At 40.3% G+C, this 24,384-nt stretch overlaps 1 protein-coding gene across 2 annotated transcripts; it reads right to left on the minus strand.

Moving 5' to 3' along the window:
• Window positions 1-7,240: 7,240 nt before the first annotated feature.
• On the minus strand, window positions 7,241-23,395 carry LOC146679982 (uncharacterized). Of its 2 annotated transcripts, none has more exons than XM_085448868.1 (22): window positions 23,092-23,395; window positions 22,531-22,662; window positions 22,372-22,438; window positions 22,078-22,251; window positions 21,512-21,637; window positions 21,227-21,367; window positions 20,924-21,049; window positions 20,072-20,194; window positions 19,774-19,896; window positions 19,556-19,678; window positions 17,909-18,031; window positions 17,473-17,595; window positions 16,971-17,096; window positions 14,562-14,690; window positions 14,363-14,455; window positions 14,099-14,194; window positions 13,736-13,831; window positions 13,459-13,554; window positions 11,572-11,673; window positions 11,389-11,494; window positions 8,285-8,401; window positions 7,241-7,946 (listed from the first exon to the last, which is right to left on the minus strand). In XM_085448868.1, exons 2-22 carry the CDS (start codon window positions 22,651-22,653, stop codon window positions 7,868-7,870), a joined length of 2,412 nt encoding a protein of 803 aa, XP_085304994.1. In that variant the 5' UTR covers window positions 22,654-22,662; window positions 23,092-23,395; the 3' UTR covers window positions 7,241-7,867. The 2 variants fall into 2 exon arrangements, with proteins under 2 accessions (XP_085304994.1, XP_085304993.1); XM_085448867.1 differs by having other exon boundaries at window positions 22,078-22,254.
• Window positions 23,396-24,384: the final 989 nt, after the last annotated feature.

Genomic DNA, 24,384 nt, shown 5'->3' on the forward strand with positions numbered 1-24,384 from the left:
GATTAAAAAAAAGATAAAATATTTGCATCTAAAATGCAAAAATGTAATCTTGTACAAGTGATATACAAGAAAAACAGTGAAGGAGTACATAAATATTATGCGTAAGCCAATGTTATTTTTACTTTCCGCTATTGAGCATCGTGAAAATCAACAACAACAACAAAACGTCTGCTGTACCTCCAACTTCAGCTTGTTTTTTTCTTAGCTTGTACTAATTTAACTGGATTTTATAACACAATGTAAATTAAAATACTAACTCTCTAAAACACACTGTCCTCAGTACATCGGACAAAACTAAGTCATCATTCTGGTACCTTCTTTGTTATCTGCACTTTAGTGCAAATTCTCAAAGCTCTCTTAGTTAAATCAAAAACCAAACTGTAATTCATGGAGCGCGAGGCTTTTGTGTCCTCAGCTGTCTGCTGCTAATAGTATGCTAGCAGACAGCACAGAGTAAAAGGCACAGTATGAATGTGAGTATCAATGGAGGAATTTTGCTTTTAGTGGAAGAGCGGTCAATAAGAAAAAGCTCTAGAAAGACACAAGCTGATGAATGCCATTCAATTTAACACTCACCAGTTAACTGAACTCACCTGAGTTAGTAGTAGTATTATAGTAGTAGTACAAATACGCTAGTATTTGTTCTGGTAAACAGAACATAATTATAAACATACAAAGTAAGTACTAATTTATTATGAATGAATGAATTAGGAACATGCTCAAGGTTATTTGTCTCCAATTGACTCCAATTCACTTCTTAAAAACTGTATTAGATTTATTGAGAACACAGGAAAAAGAGTCCATGTGTAGTATAGCTTTGATGTTTGACATCGGTGGTGTTTATTTTCATCTTTAAGTAAATCTACCTGCTCCAACTGAAGCTAAGTATGTTTGTTGCGTGCAACGTGTAGCCATCTTGTTACTGGTTAATCTTGAAGGCTGAAGCTGAGCCTTTTTGATGTATACATGTTGTATACACACAAGCCCCCAGGCTCAATGCAAACTCAAGACTTTTCCCAGCTTGCTGCAATGAAAAAGCATGTGCATCAAAATAAACTATTTCCAACAGTGTGATTTGAGTTCTAAGCATCCCAGAAACGATACAGAAAAGCATGAAGTCAAACATAACTTTTAAAAACACCAGCATAGGCTTATAAGGCCCTGAAGGTAAAAAAATTACATTTTCCGCGCAAACGACGTCACTTCCGGTTTCGGGCAGATAATGGCGGACATGCGATAGTTCGCGCTGACCTATATTCCAACGTAGGAAGTGTTATGAACAGCTGATCGGATCAGCAAAGCGTGTTTCTGGAATATTATGTTTTTGTTGCTGCAAGCATTTTTTTATGCAATTTTTGCAAAGCTATATGTGCAAGTAACCCGTGACCTAGGACAAGCTAATGGCATAAGACGTAAGTACAACTCCTCCGGTTTAATATGCAAAAAAAATGATTGCGCTAGCTTACGTGGTTCCAGTTCTACAGGGATTTAAAAATAGTTAGGCAAAACGGAGCGTGCCTGCTCCGACCAGTTTTAAAGGGTTAATGATATATTTTATGTCATAATTTATAAAATTAGGTTAGAAACGATAGAAGACAAATGGCACGATAGACACTTTTCTATCGTCCACAAGATATATATCGTCATATCACCCAGCACTACTGTGGTGATGTGCAGAGGACATTGTAGTGTCAATATCCAAAAACTTACTGACCTAAGTGTACTTGTCAGGGGACTGAGTGAGCCATATGTCGATCACCAGCAAACCCAAGCAAACAAACACTATCAGTCAGATAGCTGGTAATTTAAACTCTTGCCAAAACCAGTGGAGAGAGGAAAGAAAGCCTTCAAGTAACATTAATCGATCCATTTTCTGTAAGGATATTATGGTCCACTTATGAAATAACAGATGCTGTAGCAGCATGACAGCATCTAGCCTCTTTACATGATCATCACACCAAAATCATGACTGTGGATGCTAATGTACGATAGGATCTCATATAGAAAGAAAACCCTGACAAAGATGGGTTATGCCAGATCTTTTAAGTTGAAGTAATAAGATGGTGTTTGAAACTATACACGATATGTCTGATGATTATATTTTGCAACTTTACACTTCATCCTACTTTAGTCACACCGTACAACCAATTATAATTCCTGCTGTAAATGGGAATAAATATTTTTAGGATCCATTTTTCAAATATTATAGGTCATTTTATTTAGGAATTATGGAACTTCCAAGAAGTGATCCCACAAAGACTGAAATTGCCTCCTGCATACACAATTTGTTTTCTCTGCTTTACTGTAGAACCTCAGTATTCGTGTCTTGATGCATCCTCAGTCATCCAGGTAATCCCAAAAGTTGATTCTGTTTATCTGGAAGAAGCATTTTCAGTTTTGTCACTTATCCAAGTGACTGAAGAAGTCACTTGGACGAGCAACAAAACGTTTCTCCCAACTCAGTATTCATTTAGCGTAACTGTATTTGCACGATGGTTTCAGTCTTTTTTCTGTGATTGGATCTGATATTTCCCAGGATTTCACAAGTCTGTTGCTCATGACTGCATATTATATTAAGAACTTGCTATTTTAACTTCCAAACAGAGAGAATGGGTATTCCAGATATCAGTGTAGCAGATTGGAAAGAGGTAGTCTGTCCTGAACTAAGCCAAATGATCAAACTCACCAAAATGAGTCTACATGGCACAGTGGTGATGACTGGCCTGATCTAAAAAGAACATCAGGTATTAAAGTTCCAATTAAAGTGCTAAAAAAGAGAAAATGCACCATTCTTTTTTGTTTTTTTGTAATGTTAAATTCCAGTTTCACATCATGAATTGTGTTTATTGACTTGGTAAAGATAATTTATTCTACTTAGAATGGAAATACTAACCCATAATTTACATGCATCAAGAAATTGCTTATTATAAAGCAAATTATAAAGTTAATGAAACTGTCTGTAAAAATCTGTAAAAATCGCATCTGCATGAAATAAAACCACACTCTTCATGAAAATGGTGAAAATCACTTAAGAAAATAGCAGGAGTCTTCTGAGTGCAGGGATTTACAGGCAGTTGATTAAGTTTGTGATGGCAGGAAAAACAACAAGTAAATTAACAAGCAATTTCATTTGATTATTATTATAATAAGATTTTTTTTTTTGGGGGGGGGGTAACAACAATAACAATAATAATATTTATAATAATTAATGTAAAATAATAACAGTGTGCAATACACATACACGTATTCTTCATTTTATTACTAAGTTAAGTTACTGTGTCGTGTTTTGTGTTGCACGTAGTGCCAATGTGGGACAGTTTTTTAATTTCATTGTACTATGTATGACTGTGCAATGACAAAGATAAAGAGACAGCTGGAGCCTATCCCAGCTGTCTTAGGGCGGCAAGAATTAACCTATCCCCACTACCTTGAAAGAACCCACGCAAACATGGGGAGATACCACATACCACGTGAACAGATCCACAGAAGACACCATCGCCGTAGTTCTCCACTTTGTGATGATCCACCTGGAGCAGCGACAAAGCTACATTCAAATACTCTTTATGGATTACAGCTCAGCTGTCAATGCAATCATTCTGGATATCCTCATCACCAAACTGGTCGTTCTTGCCCCCCTCCCTCTCACATGTGCCTGGATAAATAACTGTAAGACTTGGCCCCCATCTCTCCTCCACTTGCATGCAGAGCACCAGCTCCCCACAGGGATATGTGTTGAGCCCCTTCCTGTATTGTCTCTACACCCATGACTGCAGTCGGACCCACAACAACAACCTTATCATCAGGTTTGCTGATGACACCACAGTAGTAAAATTAATCTCAAAGGGAGACGAGGCAGCCTACAGAGAGGAAGTCCTGAAGTTGGCAGTCTGGTGTTCTGAGAATAACCTGGCACTGAACACCAAGAAAACCAAAAAGATTGTCATTGACTTCAGGAGGCACAGCACTGACTTAGCCCCCCTGTACATCAACGGTGAGTGTGTGGAGAGGGTCCACAACTTCCAGTTCCTCCACATCCTCATCTCTGCTGACAACATCATAGCAGTTGTCAAGAAGGCCCAGCAGTAGCTGTCCTTCCCGAGGGGCCCCAGGAAGCACAAACTGGACCCCAACCTGCAGCTGACGTTCTACTGCTTGTCCATTGAGAGCCTGCTGACATACTGCATCACAGCATGGTGCGGACGTTGCACCAAGAGAGCGGGGTGAGACTTCAGAGAGTAGTTAAGGCAGCTCAGAAGATCATTGGCTGCTCTCTCCCCTTCCTGATGGACATTTATACCTCCTGCTGCCTCAGCAGAGCAACAAATATCATCAAGGATAACTCCCACCCTGATTTTGACCTGTTCAACCTGCTTCCAATTTAATTCAATTCAATTTTATTTATATAGCGCCAAATCACAACAAAAGTCACCTCAAGGTGCTTTATATTGTACAGTAGATACAGAAAAAACTCAACAATCATATGACCCCCTATGAGCAAGCACTTTGGCGACATTGGGAAGGAAAAACTCCCTTTTAACAGGAAGAAACCTCCAGCAGAACCAGGCTCAGGGAGGGGCGGGGCCATCTGCTGCGACCGGTTGGGGAGAGAAGGAAGACAGGATAAAGACATGCTGTGGAAGAGAGACAGAGGTTAATAACAGATATGATTCAGTGCAGAGAGGTCTGTTAATACATAGTGAGTGAGAAAGGTGACTGGAAAGGAAAAACTCAATGCATCATGGGAATCCCCCGGCAGCCTACGTCTATTGCAGCATAACTAAGGGAGGATTCAGGGTCACCTGGTCCAGCCCTAACTATATGCTTTAGCAAAAAGAAAAGTTTGAAGCCTAATCTTGAAAGTAGAGATAGTGTCTGTCTCCTGAATCCAAACTGGAAGCTGGTTCCACAGAAGAGGGGCCTGAAAACTGAAGGCTCTGCCTCCCATTCTACTTTTAAATACTCTAGGAACAACAAGTAGGCCTGCAGAGCGAGAGCGAAGTGCTCTAATAGGGTGATATGGTACTACAAGGTCATTAAGATAAGATGGGGCCTGATTATTTAAGACCTTGTATGTGAGGAGCAGGATTTTGAATTCAATTCTGGATTTAACAGGAAACCAATGAAGAGAAACCTTTACATGCACAAACTGGAGTCTATTAGATAGATATGATACAAACCACTGCAGCACAGTACCTGTAATACCTACAGCATGTTCTAATCGCTCTAATAGGATATTATGGTCGACAGTATCGAACGCTGCACTGAGGTCTAGCAGGACAAGCACAGAGATGAGTCCACTGTCAGAGGCCATAAGAAGATCATTTGTAACCTTCACTAAAGCTGTTTCTGTGCTGTGCTGAGCTCTGAAACCTGACTGAAACTCTTCAAATAAACCATTCCTCTGCAGATGATCTGTTAGCTGTTTGACAACTACTCTTTCAAGGATGTTTGATATGAAAGGAAGGTTGGAGATTGGCCTATAATTAGCTAAGACTGCTGGGTCTAGAGATGCTTTTTGAGTAAAGGTTTAACTACAGCCAGCTTGAAGGCCTGTGGTACATAGCTGATTATTAGAGATAGGTTGATCATATTTAAGATTGAAGCATTACTTAATGGCAGGACTTCTTTGAGCAGTTTTGTAGGAATGGGGTCTAAAAGACACGTTGATGGTTTGGAGGAAGAAATTATTGAAGTTAACTCAGAAAGATCAATTGGAGAAAAAGAGTCTAACTTAACATCAATGGTACTAAGAGTAGCTGTAGATAATATTACATCTGTGGGATCATTATTGGTAATTCTTTCTCTAATGATTAAAATTTTATTTGTGAAGTTCATGAAGTCATTACTAGCTAACATTAAAGGGATGGTTGGCTCAACAGAGCTCTGACTTTTTTCAGCCTGGCTACAGAGCTGAAGAGAAACACTGACAGACTCAAGTACAGTTTCTTTCCTAAAGCAATAACCGCCCTCAACTCACACATGCACTGACAAAACAGTTTCACCCCCCAAGGACTTCCCTCTATACACAGACTATGCAAACTACCATCATTACTGTGCAATATTTAATTCACATGCAATACCCCACACTGTAAATACATAACCCTATTTATTTCTTTAATATTTGTATATAGCGCCACAGAAACGGTTGATGTCTATATAGTGCTGCAGAACTGTGCACCTTCCCCCCTCTTTTTTTCCCCTACATGTCTGTACTGGGTAGGAGTTGCTCTGAATCTCATTGCACATGTGTATGTATAGTGACAATAAAAGGCATTCTATTCTATTCTTTTCTGTTGCATAGAAAGAGTCCTTGATAAATTCATAAATGCTCTCACAAATGCCGATCCAGTTAAAGTTCTTGTGGATAATGTCAAATGTTAACTACTTTTAATGGAATATTTCAATAATCATCACTTGCATCTGTATGTAAACTTTCAAAACAAATCTTTTTTTGTTTGTTTTTTTTTTGCAAGATTTTTGTAAGATTTGATCAAATATAAAAATATAAAAATATATTAAAAAAAAAAACCACACAAACATTGACCATATTTAGTGCCATATTTAGTGCCATACCATATTTAAAGCAGCTTCAGCTTGCTTTTGTTAGAAAACTGAATCTGAATCTACATGGAACAGAATAGAGCACAGACTTCTTGGATGAGCTGTTCCTTGCAGAAGGCCTTATTACTTGCCCTAATAGACACTAAAAGGCACCAAGACCACAGTCGATAGGTCCAGTTCAATATTCGCAGGGTCGAGCTTAGCAGGTGGCAATCAACCATGAGGGTCTGTGATGACCCAGCTGTCAGTCAAAGCACTCAGAGGCCAGCCGTGTTGCTTCAGTTCAGTTTGCAGGGATTCATTTATGCATAGATCTGTCCTGCCCCCGCAATTCAGTCAAGTTCAGGTCTTAACATCGACCAGGCCATTGCAACACCTTGATTCTTTCCTTTTATAGCCATTCTGTTATAGATTAGTGTCCTGTTGCATGACCCAGTTTCTGCCAAGCTTTATCTGTCAGACAGATAGCCTCACATTTGACTCTAAAATACTTTGGTACACACAGAGGTTAATGGTGAACTCCTCGTCTGGGTTTATGCCGTCTCCCCACTTTCCACTCTCCTCTGCTACACTTCACAAATATCCCAATAAAATCATTAATTTAATTATTTTTTTAGGAGTTTTGATCAGTTAGGAGTATAAAACACATGCTTTCCTTTGTCAAAAGAAGGAGCAGTAATATAGGCAATAGTTTATTTTGAATTTGTCACTTTAGGCATTTTTTATGTTGCTATCATTGTTAATCTAGATAAAAAAAAAACATGAGTAGAGCTCAAAACAAAAAAAACTGGCTGGATGTTAGCTATCTGAGTAGTGACCGATCCATGGAGGTGACTGGGTTCGTTTGAATATACGTTCAAGCTGATTAATGTTTTACAGGAATTTCAAACACTGAACTTGTGCTTATTTCATAAAAGGTTGATTATCAGTACTACAGTGATAACATGGCTTACAATAAAACTGCTGCTGTCATGAGATCTACTCTGAGATGACTACAGAAAAACTGTCCCGTTCGAACATCTACGTGCTTGAAATCTTCAAATATTTGTTGATGTGAACTCATTTTTATTCAATCGCTGACATGATTTCACAGACATTATAAACCTTCTTTATGACAGAAGTGTAATTTAATTTCAACACAGAGGCTGATAATCAGGTAAGACTTCTCCCAGAGAAGCTGCAACACCCTCAGCACTTTACATATGATGTTACATCAGTCCGTTTCTATCTTCCTGTGTTGACCAAAAGATTGTCTGGAGGATGAAATTTTCTTATGACAAACCACTTTCACTGTATCCAGCGCTGCTTATCTGCTCTTCCCCTGTGGACACTGGATTTTGTAGCCCACCCTGTAGGCCTGCAGGTATACACGTGCCTGGTTTATCCTGAAAACACAACCACAATCACACAACTGTGTGATATTGTATTCTAATCAAACTGGATTAACACAACCTTTAACATATGTTAAATCATTTGCACATGTTAAACTCAGTCAAGCCTCGCTTTTCATTGCGTTATTGGAAACGCTTTAAAAATACTTTCACAGCATATTTAATCCAGTTAAGTGCAAAAGTAATTACATAAAGAATAGCTGACAGTAAAGTCCTTGAAAGTTCATTTCTTTGACAGGAAATTAAACCACGTTGTGATTAGGAAAAACTGCAACTGCTGCCAGATACTTCATGAATTAGTGTTGGAGAATCCAGGAGGAAAAACAGCTTACCTGTATTTAGTACAAAGCTGAACTCCGAAAGGTCCACAGCGGTCAACGTAGCTTTCCCTAAATGCTTTCCTCACCCCTCGAGCCATACTCACTACTGTAGTGACCACTGGGCATGTCCTAGGACACAAATAAGCACAAGACATGTATTGCAGTAAAGTGCTGTACCTGAAAAACTTGAGAACAACAGATGACCTCACATTTGACCCAAGAACACTTTGGTACACAGAGAAGTTTATGGTGAAATCGTCACCTCTCCACCACTGTGCTTGACAGTATCACGTGTTTGTTCTGATACACTGTGATTGTTATGTCAAAAGTGGTGCACTATCACCAAATATTTCCATTTTGAAATCGTCTGTCAAAAGGACACTGTTCCAAAGGTTTTCTGGTTTGTTCAGATGCAACTTTGCAAACCTAAGCCGTGCTGCCATGTACTTTTTGAAGAAACAGACATAAAGAGGGTTACATTTCTCTCCATGTGAGAAATCCTTCTCATAAATTTTAAGGGCTTGAATAATCAGGCCCCATCTTATTTAAAGACCTTATAGTACCGTATCAACCCATTAAAGCTCTGAGAAATGCACAGACTGACCTCAGTATGAATTTCTATAACTCCTGGGAAGATTGTGGCAATGTGTTAACACATGCCTGAATACTCCAGACAATAATGCTGGTAACGCTGATTAACAGTTAATCAAAAGGCCTTTGATTAACAGGGCCAGGCTACTACTTTTTTTATTTTATTTCTGTGTTCACAGAGTCCTGTGAAAACTTTCTTTTGCATATGATTTTAGTTTTGTCCTGTTGGTTTTTTGTGTTTATTATTGTTTAATTACTTCAAGGCACTGATTGATGTTTTGGGGCTAATTTGCAAGCTAGTAAAACTCAAATTTGGGGATTTCAAATCCTCGATGAGATTTCGATTTTTTTTGTAATGCTGAGTTTTATATGGGGAGGTTTGTTTTTCCAAAAAGAATATTGATAATGTCGAATTATGAAATTTGCACCAGGTTATGTTTGGACAAATTAGGTCCACTGAAAATAATTAATTTTAGGAAAGATTAATATTTTGTTTGTAAAGGAAAATAGGAAAGTTTGACCAACAATGTAAATGATCTTGTACCACTTTGAATGACAGACTTTAACTGAAGCTAAACAGCGCTTACAGTTTGGGGGAAATGTTAATCCGAGACATTTAATATTGCTTGTGTGAAGGTGATTTGGTGGCATCACGTTATAGCACAGACAAGCTGGAAGAGGACCCCATAACACTGGAGGATCTGCGTGACAGCAAACAAACCCAAACACCAGGAAGGACACTAGCCAGCACAACCAGGCTGCCAGGGCGCATGCCCAGCAGCACAGGATGACCCAGCCCCCCCCCCCGTTTTGTGCTGGGTAGATTAAGTGAGGAATCATGTTTATTGGGGTCAATTAAATAACCAATTGTGAGGTGAATGTTTTCAATATAAATGCTGATGAGTACACATCTTCTTTCTGGGTCTTTCTGTGATTGTAGTTTTGTGAGAGAAATTAATTCTGTTGTTAATCAAAATAGCAGCTTCTCTATCCGGTGTTACAATTAGCTGTGAATATGTGGGGAAACTGCAGTGACTTCAATGCTGTACTTTTGTGTCTGTGTTTCTTGCAGTAGACTTGCATCTGACCATGGATTTATTAACTCTCTGAAAAGCCTTCAGTTGATACAATATTCTGTAGCAAGAGTACTGACAGGGACTAGGAAGAGGAACCAAATTTCTCTCATATGGTTTCTCTTTGTTGGCTCCCTGTTAAATCCAGAATTCAATTTAAAATCCTTCTCATAAAATACAAGGTCTTGAATAATCAGACCTTATCTTACCTAAAGACCTAATAGTACCATATCACCCCATTAAAGGCAAGGCAAGTTTATTTGTACAGCACAATTCAACAACAAGGTGATTCAAAGTGCTTTACAGAGACATTAGAAACAAAAACAAATAAAAGCATGATTTAAAATTGATTAAAACAAGCAAACAAACAAACAAACTGATTAACAAACAAACAAACAAACAAACAAAACAGGATATAAAATCAAAACAGATAAAATCAGAACAGTAGATAAAATCAGTAGTTAAATGTAAGTTTTGAAATTTAAGCTTAAAGTGTGGATTTGGTGCTTTATTCAAATGCAGCTGAGAACAGGTGAGTCTTCAACCTGGATTTAAATAAACTGAGTGTTTCAGCTGATCTGAGGCTTTCTGGGAGTTTGTTCCAGATATAAGGAGCATAAAAGCTGAATGCAGCTTCTCCGTGTCTGGTTCCGACTCTGGGAACTGATAAAAGACCGGATCCAGATGACCTGAGGGATCTGGAAGGTTCATACTGGGTCAGGAGGTCACTGATGTATTTTGGTCCTAAACCATTCAGAGCTTTATAGACCAGCATCAGAACGTTAAAGTCTATCCTCTGACGGACAGGCAGCCAGTGTAAAGACCTCAGAGCTGGACTGATGTGGTCCACTTTTTTGGTCTTAGTGAGGACTCGAGCAGCAGAGTTCTGAATGAGCTGTAGTTGTCTGACTGATTTTTTAGGTAGACCTGTAAAGATGCTGTTACAGTAATCAAGCCTACTAAAGATGAATGCATGGACTAGTTTTTCCAGGTCCTGTTGAGACATCAGATCTTTGATCCTTGAAATATTCTTGAGGTGATAGTAAGCTGACTTTGTAATTGTCTTAATGTGTTTTTCTAAGTTTAGGTCTGCATCCATCACTACACCCAAATTTCTCACCTGGTTTGTGGTTTTTAGATGTATAGATTGAAGTTCTCTGGTGACCTGTAATCGTTTTTCTTTGGCGCCAAAGACTATTACCTCAGTTTTGTTTAGCTGGAGAAAATTTTGGCACAACCAGTCATTAATTTTCTCAATGCATTTACCAAGAGCCTGTACAGGGCCTCGGTCTCCTGGTGACATTGTGATATATATTTGTGTGTCATCTGCATAGCTGTGGTAGTTTATTTTGTTGTTCTTTATAATCTGTGCCAGTGGGAGCATGTAAATTAAAGCACTTCACTCTGTGAGATATGTTATGTATGGATGCTGTAGAAGTTACTGATACTCACAGTCTCTCACAGCGCAGGCCTGCAGTGCCCTCGGGACAGGTACAAGTGTTGTGAGGGCTGCATGTGCCTCCATGTTGACAGGGTGGCACACAGGGTGTAGTCACCGCTGCAGACACAGCACACAGCATGATCCTTTGTACACATACTGTATATGTACACATTCTTCCACACTCATGGACTAACCTTGTTCACAGAGCTCTCCAGTGAAAGCTTTGGTACAGCGGCACCGGTTGAGGCCCACACACACGCCACCATTTATGCAAGGTTTCTGGCACACAACAGGCTCTGATCAAGACAGAAAAAAGAATGCATAAATCCAAACACATTGAGTCTTCTTATTAAACATGGAGCATAGATTATTTAGAGGATTTGGGCAGTTATAAATTACACAATGAGCAGAACATACATTTATCAACAACAGTGTAAGAACAAAAGGCTGGACGGTGTTTCCACAGAAGTGGTCTGCACTTTGTGTTTACGTCCTTTTTGTGCTGATTCTGAAGCTGCAGGTTTTTATTTCTCTTGAAACAATATTGACTGAACCAGCAGCAAAAGAAGATCCAAACTACGCTTCACATAAACATCGTCATGAATTCACTCTGACTTTTGCTGTTTTGCTTCCACCACAATAAAAATCACACTTCATGCAAATCTTTTTCCTGCATTATTCGCACAAGTCTACCGTTGTTTACAGGCTGTCGGCCGCTGTTTTTTTCCTTTTACCAACTTCCGAAAACAAAGCCTCATTTCTGCTGTTCAATACTGAACAAATTTAAACTTATGCAAAATTGCGAAACGCTCAGCTGTGTCTCTAAAACCTCTGTAACTTTGCTCTGCTTCACTTCAGCAGCATCAGGTAATGTTCATATGTTGATTAATGGTTTTCTTTCGTTTTTGATCTACTGCAGAATATTTTTATATTTATTTTTATGTGTTTTATCCTCAGCTACTTTGACACAAAGGCATCTGCTGTGATGCTCACACCTTTGATAAAGTCTCACAAATGTCAGCTTTCTTTTTATAGACATAAAAATCTGGAAATGTACTGATGCATGATCTGAATTATTATATTTCTGACTGTCTGAGGCAAAATTTCCCCGAATCAAATCAAATTGAATCGAATTGTGGATCGAATCGATTCGAGACCTTGTGAATCGGAATTGAATCAATTCTAGAAATCAGTGACGATACCCAGCCCTAATGGTGAATCACCGGTGCATGATTAGAAGCAGGTGCGCGGGCCAAAAGCAGAAGCTCTCAGTGAGCTCCGCCCAGGCAGAGCGATGAGAGAGAGCAAAACCAAAACGCAAAACGGGTAGACACAGAGACCATGACAGTAATGACATTTTCCCACTTAAAAACACTGTTACTGATTGGAGAAATAAAAGCTCCAGATGAAAGTCTGGACATTAGAAACGTGTTGATTATGAAGCTATGCACTGGCAGACACCGCTGCATGTTATGATTGAAGGGCTTAGCTCTACACCACTGACACAGAAGAAAAATGTGAAGATTTTCAATAATTACTGAATATGCTCTGAAATGCCAGGTGACAAAACAGGATGGAACAATAAACGCTGCATATTTGTCGGTGTCTGGTTTCAAATATAAGAGAAAGAGTCCAGAAATACGTCACATGATTGCTTCTCTCCACCCATAAGCACATCGAATGAAAAACATCTCATCTTATTTGGTCAACGACAACAACAACAGCAGAGTAGTGCAACAATGGAAACAAACAGCAAGCAACAGGGAGAAGAAGAAACCACGGGAAACCATGCTGCATCCACTGGTGTCAACATCTAATTTCACATCCAATATCACACTAAAGCCTCCAGCTGCACAGAAGCAAATCCCACTCACTGCATAGAGGAAAGTAATCCAAAGACATGAGAAGCTTTATATTACTGTTTTTTTTTTAAATAAACACAAGTGGTTGTTAAAATTACATCCATGATCATTTGTAACTTACTGTGTAAACATGGTTTGATCATATTTTAGTCTGAATATATTTTAATTATGCAGGAAAAGCTACACAGAGATACAGTAACAGAGAATGACTGATCTCACCTATCTGGCATCGAGCTCCTTGCCATCCACCAACACATGTGCATTTGTTGACGTCCACACATCTTCCCCCATTTTGACAGGCAGGAGTGCAAAGGGCTACAAAATGCAAAATAATATAGTAACACGCAGTCTGTGCAGAAAAATGTCTTCATGCTTTTTTTGTTTTTCTGCCATCCTATAGCCCATATTTTACCAGAAACTGTTTGGAGGCAGGTGGATGGGTAGATCTCGGTGGTGCCTACACACCTGGGATAATTTATTGTATTACATTACTCACGCAAGAGGCACTGGGGGCCAGTGTAGTCGGAGGGACACTGGCAGATGTCAGGTCCCACACAGCGACCACCGTTGGCACAAGGAAACTCACACACAGCTGAGAAGAGACACGAAGAAAAGTCAAAGCTAACAATCAGATGTCGAATCCAGAAGAAAATGGCATTGTGACACACACGTCACCTGTGCACATGCATTTATACATGCATGGATATATGTACCAGTGCCTCTTTGTCTTAGGTGAGTGCAGAACATCTTATAAAAGCATTTTCTGGGCAACACATTGATGTAAACAGTGCTTCTAAACACTGTCCACTCTATTTATTTGATGTAACACCTGTCCCTCTGATCCCCAAAGGCAGTGTACCTGTGTGGCAGCCTGCTCCTGTCCAGCCGCGAAGACACAAACACTCGTTCCAGCGCATACAGGTACCTCCATGAGCGCAGGGAGGGGAGCACATGGCTGAAACATGCAACGAAAAGGGCTATAATACTCCTCTTTGCATTAAAACCTTATACTAACCTCAAAGGACACCGAAAAGTGCACAAAAAAAGAGACACAAATTAACTTTAATATTCCTGTGAAAAAACATTTTAATTATATATATATTATGTGCAACGTTTATTGTACCTGAGCAGCCCACTCCAGGATAGCCTGGAGGACAGTCGCAAATGTTCGGGGCAACACACACTCCATAGTTCTGACAAGGGGGGTCGCACACAGCTGGAAAGGCAGAGATGCTAATAAAGATAAGTGAAGGAATTGAAATAAATCTATTTTTAGATTTTTAAAAAGTCCTTAACACTACATAAGATTATGTTTGACTCACGCTGGCACTTGGTGGGGTCATCTTTTCTAACTATATAGCCCTCCTTGCAGGTGCAGTTAAACCCACCAGGATGATTCACACACAGCTGCTCGCAGCCTCCATTAGTGAAGTCCTCACACTCGTTCACATCTCATGACAGAAGACAGAAGGAGGGCAATTAAACATTAAACCTACGTGACAGTTGCTTAATTTATGGTTGGCTAAGTGACAAGGCATGCCCGCCTCTGTATTCATTCAAGGGAGTCGTTAGTCCATAACAGACTATCAAACTATCAAATTTCCTTTTTTATGAATAGCTTCATGAAAAGAAATCACATGGCGAATGCAACGCAAATGAGAAGCCGATCTAATCTCTGAAAGCCTCTCTGGCTCTTTAGCCTTTACAAAATTGCTGTGTGGATAATCTACAGTCATCAGCCACTTTTGCTAGTACTGGGTTTTGCCTTAATTCTTCAAAGCACAGATTCAACAAGGTGCTGAAAACGTTCCTCAGAGATTTTGGGTCTCAACTGGCATGACTGCATTGCACAGTTGCTGAAGAATTGTCCGCTGCACATCCTTGATGTGAAGGGCCTATTCCACGACATCCCAAAGGTGCTCTATTCATTATGATTATGTATCATGACATAATCTGAGCTTTCTCACATAGCGCATCATCCTATGAGAAGCAGCCATCGGAACATGGTAAGCCTGTAGTCAGAACGGGATGGACATGAAAAAATACTCAGGTATACAAAACAATGCTCAGCTAATACTAAGGGGTTCAAAATGTGCCAAGGAAACATCTTCTACACCACTGCACCGTCACCAGCCTCAATTACTGATACAAGGATGGATCCATGCTTTCCTCTTGTTTATGCTAAATTACTCACAGCAGAAATCAAGATTTATCAGACGGGTGGTCTGTGGGAATTCTAGCTTCAGTTTCCTGTTGTCAGCTGACAGGAGTGGCAGAGTGATGCCCTGCTGTCGTAGCCCATCTGCTTCAAGGTTACACGTTGTTTGTTCAAAGATGCTCGTCTGCATACTTTGTTTGTAACAAGTGATGTTAGATTATTCTGTTATTATATGTTACCTTATATATGTAATCAAAGTAGTTGAATTAGAATACTGCTGTAGATCACATTATACCCTTTAATATAGAGTGTGTGAGCTGTATGTAGTTTAGTTCTCGTTATACTTTTGAGTTAACAGAACATATTCACATATTAGTTCATTAGATAAATGTGCATCACTCTGTATCCTTGATCTGCTGGGAATGTGTTACACTGTTTTCTTGACATGCTTAATTGTTGAATCATGAAGAGAAGGTTGTAAGCAGGAGACTCTGTGTCTAAAGACAGGGGAGATAGATAGACCACATTCCACACCCCCACCTTACAGAAAGCAGAGAAACAACTGCCGAGGTCATAACTTAGGCGCTGTAACAGAGAAAGAATGTGATGTTTTGGCTTTTACGACTAGCTGGGGGCCACTAGAGACTATAAAAAGCTGAGCAACCCGTCACCATTTTGAGACATGTGCCTGACCCTCTGGTAGCATCTCTCCCGTCCGGACGTTGTAATGCTCTGACTGTTGAATTGTATGGAAATAAATGATTGTTGATTGAGCATTGATACACCGAGTATTGTCCCTCCTTCAGCCCAAAGATTCAAAGAATTGGGAGATTTCAACAACTTGGTGCCGTGACCCGGATTCGAACCGGGGTTGCTGCATTATTTCAGTTACTGGTGTCTTTCAATTAGTTTAAAGCCGTCTGGCCATTCTCCTCTGACCTTTGTTATCAACGTGGCATTTTTACTGCCAAGAGAACTGTCACCCTCTTTCTCTTTTTCAGACCTTTCTCTGCAAACCCCAGCGATGGATGTGCTTAAGAAACCCTCAGACAAGTCTGTCTGGCACCAACAACCATGCCATGTTCAAAGTAATTTAAATCACCTTTCATCCTCATTCTGATGCTCAGTTTGAACTTTAGCAGGTTGTCTTGACCACATCTGCATCCGTGAATGTAAAAAATGTCTTATACAGTCTTTGGTCTACATGCCTAGAAGCACTTAGATATTTGCATTAATGGGCAGTTAAAGAGGTGTACCCAATAAAGTGGCTGGTGAGTGTATTTCTGCTGGATTCAAGAGATGGTAAAGTCATTTTAATTATTATTTTGATATTAGGCGTTATATGAAAAAGGATATCAGGGACTTATAAACTCGAGATTTTGAGAAAAGTAACTTGAAATTGTAATCTATGTGAATGACATCATTTTCTTATTACCCAGAAGGATATGGCGCAGAGGAATGTGCACACAAACCAGATCGCAACAAATTGGTGCTTTCGAGAGTGCGTTTGCTGATAGTAACGCCATGTGATTCAGCTAATAATAAAGTGCTGGCAGTGAACATGAACTCTCACCCACACAGCTCCTCGCGTCTTCGTCCAATTGCCAGCCAGCTTGACAGCTGCACTGAACGTGGCCCTCAGCCCTTACAGTGCACATATGGTCACAACCACCATTTCTCAGCTTACAGGATGTAGCATCTTTTTGGGTAAAAAAAAAAAATAATAATAATTTTTAGCTTGGTACACAGAAATACTGAACAATAAAGAAGACTGCGTGAACTTGCTATTTCAGCTTTTAAAATGGGAAATTTGGTGCTATGCTTCTTCTTTTTGATAGAAGAAGCAATGTTTTGACTGCTGATCAGAAGGAAAAAACATATTTAGCTGTGTCATGTCACATTAAAAGATTTGATCTTGATGAAAAATCTGTGTTAAAACACCAGGACAAGAGTTCTTAATAAGATTTTTTTATTCAGATTTGAAAGAAGTGCCTACCTTCTGTTTTGTTTTTTTTAAATAATTATATATTTTTGTACACAAAAGACTGTAATGTCAACTCTGTAATCAAACTTACTCCTGCAGTTTAGGTTGTCTATGTCTAACAGCAGAGGAGGGGGGCAATGGCAAGTATGTCCCCCTGGAGAATTAGTGCAGGTGTGGGAACAGCAGCCATTCTGGAGTTTACATTCATCGATGTCTATGTACACAAACCCACACACAGAAACACACAGATCATAAACATCATGTTTGGACAGCTCTCTCTTATGCATGCAACAGATTCCTCACAGTCTGGCTTTCTCATCTCACTAATTTTCCAAAATGTGCCCTCAGGACAACTACTTCCAGAGTGTCTGCACAGAAAATATGCACAAGAAAAACCAGAATCACATGCACCAAAATAATTAGCAAGAGATAAGACATATTCATGGCAGATTACTACTGATGCTTGGCATGTTTAAATGACCGAAAATGATTGGGTAAACAGCAGTGAGTGTTTAAGAGGGACTGACCCACGCAGGTGTGGCCATCAATATGCAGCTGGTAGCCGGGTCTGCAGGAGCAGTGGAAAGAGCCCTGAGTATTGATGCAAATGTGCTCGCAAGTCCCATTTAGTCCCACACACTCATCCACATCTGGAGAGATCAGCAACATTTAGATTACTCTTGCGCCATGGCAAAACATGAAATAGATTCAGCACAAGGACTCATTTAGACTTGAAATAAACATCTGAAATTCTATTAGCACAAAATTGCACAAACCTGGAATACCAGCTAAGTGCAGAGTGACTGAATGGAGAGAGCAACAATGGCTATGTCTTTTGAGAATGATGCAGAAGCCCACAGAGATGATCTCTGCTGCCCTCTGTTGACTAGCCGCACTATGACTTGACCTTAGAACCTCGTCTCTAGGAAATACAGCAACTGTGTTTAGGTTTCAATTTAATGGTTACTGTGTGTAACTGATTAAAATGAAGAGGACGGTTACATTTTAACTACTGTACTGCCCATCTGATTGGCTGTTATGGTGGGTGGTGCAGCACATTTTAGACTGCAGTTTGTTTTACTTCACTCATCAATAATAAAGGCAGTTTAAAGGTCTCACAGCCATGCACTGTGACACTTTAGCAATTTCATACATTTACTGCAAGCAAAAATATGATGCAAGGATCTAATAAAAATGTGTATGACATCAGATTTGACATATACAGACTGTACAATAATAACAATAATAGTAATAACAGAGGTCTTGATCATAGCTGTAGTTCCCGATCTATTTTTTTGCATGCTTCTGCTGCCATTCCCGTTTGTTCACTTAATCTGTTTGGTTTGGACGGTGTTATATCATCATCATCATCAGAGGTCATCCTAAATTTCTGAATTTTGTCCTGGACTACATTTGGTCACAATAACAAATAAACTCCTCTGACAGTAGCAAAGCCCACATTTTAGAGTTAATGCAAACAATATACCCAATACTTGGATTATATGGAGCTTTAGAGAATAAGCAGAGGGGAACAGGTAGACACAATCATGTGACAAATAAAATTTTCACAAGACTATGCAGTCAAATGAAAAAGTAAGCAAACCCCATTATTCAGCAGCTTGTAGAACCGCTGTTAGCAGCAATAACTTCATTTCAGCACCTCGATTCTCTCCTTTTCTCTCCATTGTTGTAGGTTTGCTGTTCTGCTTGGAATCATTGCCCTGTTTCATGACCTAATTTGAGCCAAGCTTTAGCTGTGAGGTCGACTCAGGTCCTGCAGCTGCAAAACAAGCCTAAATCATCAACTCACGTATACCAACTGTCAAGCACCATCCACCATGGTGCTTGACAGTTTGTATTAGCCATTTGCACACATGGTGTGTTTGATCTTTACCAAATGTGGCACTGTGCATTACGGAGTAACATCTCAGGAATTGGCCAGTATTTACATTAAGGGTGTGCTTACTTTTTCAGTAGATCCACAAACGAGTTGATTCTGATTATTTATAGAACACATTTCACAATAATAAAAGTTGTACAACTGTTAACCCACAGCAAGAATTAAGAAGCCTATTTTCTAAAAAGTCAAACTTTTTTTTTTTAAAGTAACATAAGAAAAAGTCATGCTTACTCATGCCTACTTTAATAACATCCTACTACAGCCTGCCTTTTACCTGTGCAGCTGTGTCTGTCCGGGTCAAGCTGGTAACCCGAGGCACACTGGCAGCTGTAGCTTCCTGGCTCATTGGTGCAGTTGTGTTCACAGCGACCATTGTTCACAACACACTCATCAATGTCTGTAAACAAGCACATGTAATGCTCATACAGAGAAAGTAATGCTTACATGATACAAGTGGGTAACAACAAACACACACACCCACCCCTTACCCACCAAAACAAGAGTGTCCATCGCCGTTGAAGCCCTGGTAACACTGACAGAAATACGACCCGATGATGTTACCGCACCGAGCGTTGGCGTCACACGTGTGACCACCAGATACACACTCATTCTCATCTGAAGACAGACAGAGAGCCGGTTCATTTCTATTCAGTGAAGCTTGTACTACCACTTGGGATAATTTTAATGGAAGGGATAACAGCAAGCATTAAAACACGCGCACACAAGGAAGCTGACCCCGTCCACAGGAAACAGAGTTTTCCACGGAGGGACGTCAGCACTAATTGCTTACCTTCACAGTGTGTGCCGTTTCCCCGGTAACCCGGTCGACAAACACACTCGTAGCTCCCAAGCGTGTTCTCACATACGCTCCGTCCATCACACGCCACGGGACTCTCTATACATTCATCCACATCTGGGACAGAGACAAAAGGACAGAATAGTTTAGTGACATGGATACAACATATGACTTCTTCTTCTATGCATCGTTGACGCAATTTGCAATTAAAAATTATTTCATCTAGAGAAAAGGAAATTTAATTCCTGCAAAGCACTCCCTTAATTTACTGGCAAGCAATAAAGGTACGAAGTCATTTTCATGTCAACAACCTTGTTTTAAATAACTGTCACTGAACCACTTTGGGAAGCTGTGGTAATAGATTTTTTTTCTTTTTCTTCTTTTAATTCCCCTTTAGTCCATTTAACATTGCTACTTTCTGACAGTAGTGGTAAAATCATAGTACATAATCAAGCACAGCGCAGATGTTACTATGAAAATTTAAGCCATGAAAAGCAGGCACAGAAAGCACATCATGCCTTGGCACACAGAGTAACCTGGGTACACAGGATGTGCTGGAGGACCAGGGGCGCAAAGAAGTCGAAAAGAAAGTGAACAGACTTCTTTTTTTTTCTTTACAGAACAAAAGAGGAAATCAGCCTTTAACGTGAGGGTGAAAGAGGGACAGGAGCATATATAAGCAGGCAAAGCAGCAGATTGAAGCTGTATCTTGCTGCAAAGCATTTCTTTCTGTCAGACAAAGTTCTTACTTTGCAGAAACTCAAATGAAGTATGTTAAAAATTCAAAACACCAGATCAAATCTGGACATCGGCCTTTTTCAGTCGTGGTGATGTTTAATGATTTACCGACACAGGCAGCAGTCTCTGCTCTGAAGCCCAGCTGGCACTGGCATGAAAAGCTGCCAGGAGTGTTAACGCACACATTTCCCAGCTCGCGGCGACACGGCTCCTCAAAGCTGCACTCATCCACATCTACAGAGGAGTAACACCAATAAATTATAAGATAAATGGCCAAGTTTAACAGATGCAAACATTTAAGTCATCCCGGGTTATGATGTAGCGTGTCAGCCTGTATTTTATGCTGATATACATTTGGATGTACATGCATATTTTATCAAAACGCACACCAGACTTCAACATTAACCTCACCTACACAGCCTCGCCCATTTGTAGCCATTACATATCCCTCATGGCACGAACAGGTGAAGGAGCCAGGTGTGTTTTTGCACTCAGCCTCGCCTTGACAGGCCTGCAGGCCTGTCACAGCGGCCAAAGCACACTCATCAACATCTGCAAGACCCATAAGAAACACGTAAATTATGATCATACTAAAGAGGCGCTGTGAAAAATTTCTGAAAACCTGCATCGGACATTTCTTTTCCCCCCACAAACACACACACACAAATAGAAAAACACACACAGAGGTTGACGAACCCTGGCACCCGTCAGAACCCATCAGGTAACCACGGAGACAGCTACACGAGTAAGAGCCGGGGTTATTAATGCAGCTGGCATGGAGGTCACATGGTCCTGGTCTCTCTCCTTCGCACTCATCAACATCTGTCCAACAGAGATAATACGCTTAATCTAACTCAGACACCTGCAGTTTTACATGGTGATGTCAAGCTGACAAAAATATATGAATAATATATAACACAGCTCTGAAATATTAAATGCTAAAGTTTTGTAAATAAATTATAATGCAGTTAGATCAGCTGGTAGCTTGTTTCTCATCACTCATGCTTGCTTCTGAAAATTTGCGCAGTACAGTTAAAAGTTTAAACACAACCGTGATACTAATACACATTAATATTTTCCAAGAGAGGTTTAATGAGCCTGCGTGCAATTTTGTTCACTGGGCTCATGTAACGTAGCGTACCTCTATGTTGTGTTGCATTGCTGTAAATGTTAAAAACTCAAAGATGTCAAAAGCATTTTTATTTTTTTTGTGATTTTACAATTCTACAAAAAGCACTTTCCCAGTTTTGATCACTTCTTACCTTTACACTCAGCTGCTCCTTCCAAGGTGAAGCCCTTGGGGCAAGTACAGTTGTCACCATCCTTTACCATGATGGATGGACAGATGCAGACATTGCTGCTCTCATGCATCAGCTGGTTTCCTGGACACTGTGGAGCAAGGCTAGAGTTTGGGGAAGTTGTGGTGGTCAAAGGAGCTGCTAATGCAAAGAAAAAGAGGGAGCTGCTGAAAGGAAATGCTGAAATGTAAGACACAGCACAACAAAAGAGAGAAAAAATAAACACAACAAAAGACAAAATGACCAAAAAAAACTCACAGGTTGTAGGTGTGTGGCTTGGTGTTGGTTCACTGACATTTCTGAGTGCACTCTCGTTCACCTGGGTCTGCAGCAGGAAAAGGCAACAAACTGAGATTTATTTATAGTCTGATGCTGTCAGACTAACATACATGTAAGAAGCCTTCCTAAACCACTTGCCTGGCTCTTAGTGAACACTGTGTGTTTCACTAACTTGTTGTCATTTTCCTGAGGGCTGCTCAGAGGTTCAGCCACGGACATCAGCAGCAGGCCTGCTGACAGGAGAGTCCAGAGGTGAGCCATCACCTGAATCTGTGTGGAGAGGAAGAGGAGAAGATGAGGTTACTCAGCCATCAATAAACCAGAGTTTAAAAATAGATAAAATGACACAGAGCATTTCATAGTTACTGTAAAGGTGCTCACCTATTGAAAACACAGAGGCACACAGACACACAGTGCATGTCCGGGCAGGCAAAACAACAGCACGAGGGGGGGAAAGAGCACTCTGTTATTAAGTTAACCCCCGAGGCTGTCTGCACTGAACAAAAGAGACTTACATCACAGATCACACTGAAATGTGTCTAATTTAACTGAGAAGATCAGTTTTGGCAGCATCTGTATTATCCCGAAACTCTTTGCGAGAACAGCTAAAAGAAGGCGATAAAAACAAATGCGGGACTAACTGTTTCTGTGAGTTGGTGCGAAGCAAAAGATGCGTAGAAGTCGCGTAAATCGACGTACCTGGGTTTAGATTTACTCTTAAGTAGAGGGCTCGGGAACACTGAGGTTTCCAGAGGCCACAAAGCGATCCGGTTCTACAGTGTATCTTCTGCAGAGACGAGGTGCTCATGCAGACGCACGCCAGCTCTGTCAAGAATAGGGGGGCTGTACGATCCTGCAGTGACTCCACATCCTGTCCCGGAGCTCTGCACTTCCCATTCCACAAATCCCAAATCACCGCAAACAGGCAGCAAAAGGCTGGCCTGGAGGCTGCTTTAAACCCTGGCGTGGATGTCATAAACGAGCCCCGGAACAAGGGAGGCCAAATCCTTGCAGCTCAGCTTCCCTGGGCGGTTCATACAAACACGCCAAAGTAGAATCAGACTGATCAGAGCGAAAGATGAAAGCTCAACCGCTTCAGCTCACCTTATGCAAATATCAGATGGTTTAGAAATAGTTCTGTCATAACTTGGGACTGTGATAAGTGGGGTTCTCAAGGGGTCTAATCATTTGGCTTAACTGTAAAAAAAAATACCCCCTACAGGGCATTCCACATAGGCCACTGCACCCTGCACCTCACAGGAGAGTGAAGCACAGACCCCCCCTTATTAAAAAAGCCTTTTCCTTCAGGATATTGAGTGAAAAAAACCCTCACAAATCACAGTTCTCTGAATTTCACTGACTCATTGTTATTTTTCCCATAAAGCTTTTTTCTTATTTTTCTGTGCACATTTCAGTCACAGCTTTTAAAAAAAATGTATTTTTACAGAGCTCATCTTGTAGCTCACATCAGACCTACTACTTTAATGTCTCTCCTGTGAGTGACAGACAGACATGATAAAGAAAACCTTTATGTTCCTGCTTCAGTAGTCACTTTAATAAAGGGTGAATCTAACGAATCACAGAAACTGTCTCCTAGTTTCTTACTTTGTTCACGCTTGGTGTTACTTTAAAATAATATTTTAACTTAAAAAAAAATAGAAAACTGTTGTGTTTTCTATTAAAAGAAATCTCTATATATCGATAATTGGAGACAACTTATCTGGACCACCCCTCATACACCCCCCTTCTGGTTCTCTGTCTACGACCCTCCTGCTCTACAATGTTTGTTCTCTTTTTTTGTGTCCCTCCCCTTTTCCGTTCATTCACCTTTCATTAGCCCATAGGCTTCTGCCCAGTCAAGTCTTCTCTGAAGCCATTACTACACTGCAGCCTTAATTCACAATATATTATCTACAGCAGTGGTTCTTAACCTGGGTTCGATCGAACCCTAGGGGTTCGGTGAGTTGGTCTCAGGGGTTCGGCAGAGCCTCC

This window comes from Copadichromis virginalis, linkage group LG23, assembly GCF_057382275.1.
Source record: "Copadichromis virginalis isolate Kocher_CV1m ecotype Utaka linkage group LG23, C_Virginalis_male_GT1.1, whole genome shotgun sequence".
NCBI classification, from domain to species: Eukaryota; Metazoa; Chordata; class Actinopteri; order Cichliformes; family Cichlidae; genus Copadichromis; species Copadichromis virginalis.

Bases quoted from the DNA above. Each gene is read 5' to 3' on its own strand.
- LOC146679982 (XM_085448867.1), bottom strand. From the start codon at position 22,653: ATGGCTCACCTCTGGACTCTCCTGTCAGCAGGCCTGCTGCTGATGTCC. The intron at 22,439-22,530 runs GCAAGTGGTTTA...TTCCTGCTGCAG, and splicing joins CAGTGTTCACTAAGAGCCAG to ACCCAGGTGAACGAGAGTGC. The intron at 8,402-11,388 runs GTGAGTATCAGT...TTTGTGTCCTAG, and splicing joins GGCCTGCGCTGTGAGAGACT to GACATGCCCAGTGGTCACTA.